The sequence below is a fragment of the Danio rerio genome, chromosome 22 (assembly GCF_052040795.2).
Source record: "Danio rerio strain M-AB ecotype USA chromosome 22, GRCz13ab, whole genome shotgun sequence".
Taxonomy (NCBI): Eukaryota; Metazoa; Chordata; class Actinopteri; order Cypriniformes; family Danionidae; genus Danio; species Danio rerio.
Genome location: NC_141042.1, coordinates 37,539,454 through 37,547,500, shown reverse-complemented (window position 1 = coordinate 37,547,500; position 8,047 = coordinate 37,539,454). Strand labels below are relative to the sequence as shown.

The following is an 8,047-nucleotide window of genomic DNA, read 5'->3' as shown; positions in this document are numbered from 1 at the left end:
GGCATAATAACCGCTCGCCGCTAATTTACCACACAGAGATCAAAAGCCTCCACAAAATGTCGAAGTACTGAACAGGCTGCTTAAAGTTTGAAGCTCTTACCTTGATGTACGATCCCGATCCAGGAGAGGAGGAAAAGCGGCTCTTTCCCCGTGAACATCTTTCTCCAGCTGCCGGTGTTGCTGCACTGTGCGCTTTTTTCGCGCGCCGATTAAAGTGTTCAAGCGGTGTCAAAGCTAAAATCTGCTTCAATAACGAACTTGCTATCTAATTTTCGTGTCGTCCGAAGAACACTGCTCGCTTGAATGAGCTGCTCTCGTGCGTATGCTCTTTAAGTTTTAGCTCATCTGTTCGTATCCTGAGTGCTGAATCGGGAGGGCTGATCTGACACCTCGACGAATGACATCACTAGAGAGGCGTAAATTTAGGGTGGACGGTGGGGACGTGTCCCCAGCAATATCCACAACTTACCGAAATGTCCCCACCAGTAATTTAATTCACTTAAAAACATTGCGCTGTCAGTATAAACATAGACATGCCGAAAGGGTTAAATCGCGTTCTCTCCTCGAGTCGTACCGCCCCCGAACACATCTGAACATTGTGATTGGCTGTGCCTTTCCCTGCTCTCATGTGAGTGGCTGCTCTCAGATCATAGTTTCAGATACAAACAAGTGGTGCTCGCTGCAGAGCCATTTGAGGAGAGGTGAGCTCCAGAGAGGGGGAGCTTAAGCTTGAGCTCCACCTTTTTTGCACTTCTTCTACGAGTGATGTCACTGGGGGTAGGGTTAGGGGTGGGGTTGGTCTACGCATTAAAACAGCTTACAGGAGGAGGAGCGACAGCTCATGCTCCCCCTCTCTGGAGCTCACCTCTCCTCAAATGGCTCTGCAGCGAGCACCCTCTCGATACAAACAGCGCCAAAACAACTGCGCGCCGTGCGTGGGGGGAATTTCTCGATGTGTGTGTGCGTGCCTCGCACAAGTGAGGATGGAGGTAGCAAGAAGAGGTGGATATAAAGAGCTTTTTCCAACGAAAAGTGTAAGTCACATGAACTCAAGTTCGCTACTGAATGAGTCCATCATGATAATGCCGTTATGCTAGGGTTTTCACCGCTTTTACGTTCAGTCTAAAGTTAAAGCAGACTAGTCTGTAAACAATATTCCCTGAACACTAACTGCAGAATAAACACCTACATGTAAACGTATATGACCATGCCAGTTCTCCTAATCTCTTAGAGTAACATCTCCAATTTTGGTTGAAACAATTTGTCAGAAAAACTACAGCCTGTGCTCCATCTTTTAATAATACTATGAGACATGTTTAATTTGTACGAAAAATGAACGAAAGTCTTTATTAAGCTCTCTCTTTATCAGTTAATAAACATTATTTCAACATGACACTTTCAGGCCTGTAGCCAGCATTGAAAGGGGTTATTTGTTTTCTGAAAAACTGAAACTTCTTGCAGTTATTCACCTGATTTTCTGTTTAATTGAGGTATAAATATGACATTTTAGTGACATTAAGAACTAATTTTGCTGGATAATCTTGTTTGATAGTTATTATAACTACACTTTTTAATGTACCAAAACTATTTCCTACCATTTTGTCAAATTGCTTTATTTACACATTTAAACTAAGTTTTATTACAGTTTTATAAATAATAAAAATACTTTGAACTAGAAATTAGGACTTAAAATTCTTAGAATAAATAAATGAAGTACAGTACAGATGCCAAAACCTTTAAATGCCATGTAAAATGAGCATTTTTCTCAGCCTCGCATATTTATGTTCAGTTATTTCACTTTAAAGGCAATAAAAAGAATGTATTTGTCACTATAAAAGTAAAATCACTGAGTCCACACACAGGAGTTGGAGAAAAATGCTCATTTTACAAGAAAATATTAAATGTCATTTAGAGGTTTTTGCATCTAAACTCTTCAAATATGTAAATATACTTATTTTTAAAATAAATTTTTTTTATCATAATTTTCTTTGGGAAATCTGTTAAAACTTGATTAAAATTAAAAACTGAAGCCCATAGGCAAATAACCAACTGGCCGGCGCATTCAACCTTCCTCAGTGAAAATTTGTCCATTTGAATAAGATAAATTCAAACATAATAATAATAACTTAATAAATTGTAAGAAGAGAGGATTACTTAATAATACATTTTAATAGCAGTTAAATAATAAATAGCAATATATATATATATATATATATATATATATATATATATATATATATATATATATATATATATATATATATATATATATATATATAAACAATATTCATTCTTGGCGGTGGTGACTTGTCCCCAGTCCCCACCATTGTCAAGCGCAAACCTACGCCCTTGGGCAGTTGCACAGTTTTATATGATAACGGCATATAAAAAATATGTGGAGACTTACGTGGAGAGTTTTAAGAAATTCCACCTGCAATGTACTGTAATACAATGATTAAGGTCAATCCAGTAGCTAAGGGTCATTATTTCAAAAATACAATTTATAATCCCAGACCTCTTCAAAATTGAGGCAACTGTCTGTCAATGGTTTCTTTCCACTAAAAAATTCATTAAGAATCTAATTTTACAGTCACAATTTCCAAATCCATTTAGAAGAGAATTCTTATTTAAAGATTTTAATCATGATGAATTTAACAGAACAGGGAAAGATTATTTGTTTTTTCCCCATCCTCCTAAAGTTGAGGTGAGCTTTAAAATATGTGAGATTTATGAATTTTTAAGATTGAAATTCAATTAAGATGTGAATAATTTTTTTTTTTTTTGAGTTTGGAACAATTTTTTATTTTTCATTCACTATAAAAAACGTTGAGCTATTTATGTAACCCAATGGTTGAGTTAAACATATTTGGTGCTTTGTTGGGTTATTTTTACCCTTTATTTGATTATTTAGTAATAGTAGCAATAGATGGGGAAAAAATAGATTATATAACCCAATGCATTGGTATTGGGTTACAATAACCCATAGTTGGGAAGGTGCTATAAAAACCTAAAGTCGGGTTACATGTTGGGGTATTTTTAACCCAACTATTTTTTACAGAGTTCTAGCACATTTATTGATAGGGAACCACCATCCCCTGGTTTTACAGCTTAATCTAAAATACATTTTACTGAAGGGATTCACTGGCATATTTTGCATGCTGGTCATATTTATGTCATAAGAATTATGTCCAAACTGAATCAACCATAGTAGCCTCAAAAATTTAGAAGACACAAAACAAAATCTTAATATACTTTATCTAGTGAATATGTTAATGTCTCTGTACTAGTATACTCGCAAGAGCACTGCTTGAATCCCACTTGGAACTTAATTGGTCCACTTTTTTTTGCATATTAAAGCAACTAATTATTTACTACAAACAAAAGTCAACTATAAATATACTTTCACTTGCAGTAGAAATGAAAAATATTATTACTGTTACGCTTAATAGTTAAAAGCATGTACTTTGTATGTGTCATTGCTTTTTCTGCATGCCAAGCAATTTGTTTCCTCTAGATCCTCAGTCCCATTTAAGAAGTCACTGAAACCTCTCATTTGGAACAACTTGAACAGCTGTCGCTAAATGTTAATTGTCTTAGCTGTCACTGTCTGCTATGTTTATTCTGCCGGTCTGATAAGATGGCTGAGAGCACAAGAAACAGCTTTGAGTATAAAAATGTTTGAAGTGTATGCTGTATTCAAACATGAAGGCAAGCTGAATTTCACTTCTGACCATCCTGATCACAGAAATATCCGCTGATCATTTGAGATATTGTTTGGAATTGTACGCACACATGTGGAAATTTTGTAAGTCTATCTGTGTTTCGACCAATCAGGTTAAATTGTTCAGGTAATTGTTGTTGATTTGTGATTGTAAAGCAGCCTATGAACTCTTTGTGAGTGTTGAAGCTGGCTTCTGCGGATGATCCTTTGCAAACTATCTTCAGCAAACTATATGCAATGGAATCTCTGACTCTGGCTTTTCGTCATCGTGATTAATACTGGCAGTTACGCAACACTTTCATTATAGGACTAAGATGACTAAGATCATACAATGCTTTCAATACAGTATCTGAAGTTTGTCAGGATGTCATTTAGTAAATTCCCTTTTGCTTTGTCAGATTGCTATAAAAAACACATATCTTCTTTGACCTTAACAATTATGCAAATACACCAATATTTCTCCAAATATATGCTCTGCTGGGTTAAAATCACTACTGACCTCTTTAGAATGACACTGAGACTACAATAAAACCATATGAAATGTGACCCACTTTGAAATAATCCATAGCTACAGTATAAGACATTATCATGTTTTGCAAACTGTAAACTACGACACAGCTCTCATGTAGCAGAGTCTTTTCTTAAAGTGGTCAAATATCAAAGCTAGAGTGTTATATATGTTTTGCTGGCTGAAGAGGTTATTTTCTACTGGTTTGCTAAGGTTGCCTATAGTACACCTTCCTGTTCTCTAAGTATGAGCATGTGCGTTTGGGGAAGTGGTTTGGTGCTTTGAGCTTTTCTACTTCTTTTGTTGTCTCTTCTATGGTCTGGTTCAGACAAAGTTGCAAATTAAAATGATGTCTAAATCTTAAAGTCAAACATATTAAGATCTACTCACCTAACAGTAACGCTGAACTGTAATTCATGCTGTATGTTAGATTTGCTGAAGATCTGCAAGTTATAAAGTCTATTGAATTCACTGCTGGTGTTGATGAATGTGAAAGATCCAGTCTGATAGTGGTCTATCTTTGAATCTCTCACATGGTTGAGATTCACTCAACATAGAGCCAATTTACTGTTATTATGTCCATTCATCCAAAATATTTTATGTTTAGTGTGCAGAGTTAGAGGATCTCCCTTCATCGTATTCACTTGCACAATCTCAACACCAAACACACCTGAAAAACAGGATAAGTAAATACTTTGTACAAAGTAGGTGAATTAATTCATAAATATACACTCAAAATTCTGGAAATATTTTTTGGGGCCACTTATTTGTTTTATATTCAATATGCTTCAATTTGAAAAAACAATTTGTGTTGGGACAACATGAAGGAATTTTGTGGAAACCAGCTTTTTTTTTACAACGTAACTTTCAAATAAGCACAGAAGAGTGGATGATTGTCATTATTGACTGTTTCAAGACCTCACATGATCAATAATAAGTCAAGACACGTATTTCTATAATGCCCAGATCCTACAAGTACACAGGGTAAGCTTTAAGATTCACACTCAGATTGATAGTAGACATTACCACGGTGTCAACTAAATGAACTAAATAAAAAAAATAAGAAATTATAAGTTGTAAAATAAATACTATTTAACTAGTACTAATTAAATAGATACTAGTATCTAATGATAATTTATTCAATTTGTTTTTTAAATTCAGGGACAAAGTGGTAGGTTGTAAGTTTCAAGGGCTCTTATTATATAATTTCACATCAGATGCCCATGAAACCATTTAGATAACACTGTGGTAATGTCTACAATTCATCTGAGGTAAAAACTGATCTGTGATATCTAATAGTTTTATTTAAATATTTTTTTCTATCAGTGCCAAACTGTCTTTTGTGTAAGGTTTAAGGGGCTCTTATTTAATAATATTACATCAGATACCCATGAAACCATTTAGTCGACATCATGGTAATGTCTACTATTAATTTGAGGTGAAACTGGTCTGTGATATCTAACAGTTTTTTTTTTAATAATTTTTTTAATCAGGGCAAACAGTGTTTTTTGTAAGGTTTAAAGGGCTCTTAATTTATAATTTCACATCAGACGCCTATGAGAAGTGTTTAGTTCACACTGTGGTAATGTCTTATCAGTCTGAGGTGAAACTGGTCTGTGATTTTTAATAGTTTTTTTAATCTTTAATTTTTATTTCAAATCAGGGCCAAATAGTGTTTTGTGTAAGGTTTAAAAGGCTCTTATTTTTTAATTTCACATCAGACACCCATGAGAAGTGTTTAGTTAACACTGTGGTAATGTCTTCTATCAGTCTGAGGTAAAACTGGTCTTTGATATCTAATAGTTTTATTTTAATCATTTTTGAAATCAGGGATGGGGTGGTGTTTTGTGTAAGGTTTAAAGGGCTCTTATTTTATCATTTTACATCAGATGGCCATGCATAAGGTTTAGTTGACACCATGGTAATCTCTACTATGAGTCTGAGGTAAAACTGGCCTGCGATATCTAAAATTTTTTTTAATCTTTAATTTTTATTTCAAATCAGGGCCAAACAGTGTTTTGTGTAAGGTTTAACAAGCTCTGATTTTATCATTTCACATCAGATGCCTAGGAGAAGTGTTTAGTTGACACTGTGGTAATGACTACTATCAGTTAGATGTACAAGTAAGGCCTGTTGGAAATGCCCAGATGGGGAAGATGTGCCAGCAAATGTGACTGTGGTTAGCCGTTCAGATCTCACGCCCTTGTACTCACAACAAAGATGTTGCATAAGTGAAATAAGTCTAAATCGGGGCATTATTTAACTGTTTCTAAATTCAGTTCTAATTTCAAGCAAACAAATAAATAAAACAATAATAACAGTGTGGTCAAAAAAAAACGTTATATCCAAACACACGTGCTGTTCTTATGCCTCATGTGGTCCAAAACCCCACAGATGGACACATCTAAGCTTGTGTTTATTAAAGCAGATATAAATATGCATATAAATAATTCTGCTAATAATAATAACATTATACAGATGCAGATTGTCATGAATAAACTGAAAAAGCCCCCCTAGGTGAAGTATTCATGAAGGCAGTGGTGTTTATATTCATGTAGAAAATAATCCTTTCTGTATTATCTTAATCCTTTAATTATTTTTCATTTGTTAAGATTTTTGTGTATTTGTTACGGGGGATGTGACACTGACAACAGGATTTGGATCCAAATGCAGGTTTATAAGGGATGTCAGGCAAGCAGTGGTCAACACAGGGGCAAACTAAGGGCAATCCAGAATGGTGGTCAAAATAACAGGCAGATGGTCACAAGGCGGGCAGCAAACAGAATAAAAAGACAAACGAGGTGAGGGTCAAAACACTGCAAAACAAGACAAAGAAAATGTGTTGTAATGTCACAAAATGTAAACAGACTCAGCGACTAGAATGAGTGTATGTGCTGCTTAAATAGTGTGTGAAATCAGTCCTTAAATCCTCCAGTGGTGTGTATGCAATCAGTCAGGATACGGAACATGTGTGTGCGAGAGGAGTGCATGTATGGAGTTGTAGTACATGAAATGGCGGTTTTGTAGTCCGATTGGGCATGTATTCCAGCGATCTATAGAGTTAAGATCCTTGGTGATCGTGACAGTATTGCTGTACGTGTGCTTTAAGCAATGTGTACGCGTTAAAGGCGCATAAATAACTTTATGACTTTAGACCTGCTTTCAGCTGGTCTATTGCACAGTCTATTTCAGTGTCTCAAAATGATCTCAGCCTGATCTCACGAGAAAACGTATGTATTTTACGTTTTGCCAGTTTAGTGGCTAATTCGTACGAATTCATACAAGTTCAGTCGTACGAAATGGTACGATTTTAAAAAGGAGGCGTGGCACCTAACCCCACCCCTAACCCCAACCGTCATTGGGGGATAAGCAAATCGTACTAAATTGTACGAATTTGATCGTACGAATTCATACGAATTAGCCACTAAATGAAAAAGTTACGAATTGCTGTCAGATTGTGTTGGCATTAACACACTTCCTTTCCATTCTGACACACCAAATAGACTTGCTATTTAAGGTGAATAAAAATAAGAGGAAGTAAATCTGTAAGAGTGACTTACAATGAAGATAATAATGATTGTTTTTGACTTTGTCTGTTCAAGGTCCATTTTTATTTAGTTCGTTCCATGCCTTCTGTCAGATCATGACAGCCTGATTTCTAGTGAGCACCCAACCCCCCATTATCTGTGGCTTTGAAACGGATGAGTGACATTTTCTGTCTCTCTTTTTCTTTTTGAAAGGACAACCTTTCACATCCTTTTAGCATCCTCAACTTCCTCAACTGTTAATTGTTTCTTCATAGACTGTCTATTGAACTG

General features: G+C 35.4%; 1 protein-coding gene across 1 annotated transcript in view; it reads right to left on the bottom strand.

The window, feature by feature from the left end:
• The window catches only part of si:ch73-304f21.1, a 9,114-nt gene extending 8,767 nt beyond the window's left edge, over positions 1-347 (bottom strand). Inside the window, exon 1 of the mRNA XM_087304771.1 lies at positions 101-347. Within this exon, the coding sequence (XP_087160897.1) occupies positions 101-158 (58 nt within the window). The 5' untranslated portion in view covers positions 159-347. The remainder of the gene's footprint in view (positions 1-100) is intronic.
• Between the last annotated feature and the right edge of the window lie 7,700 nt (positions 348-8,047).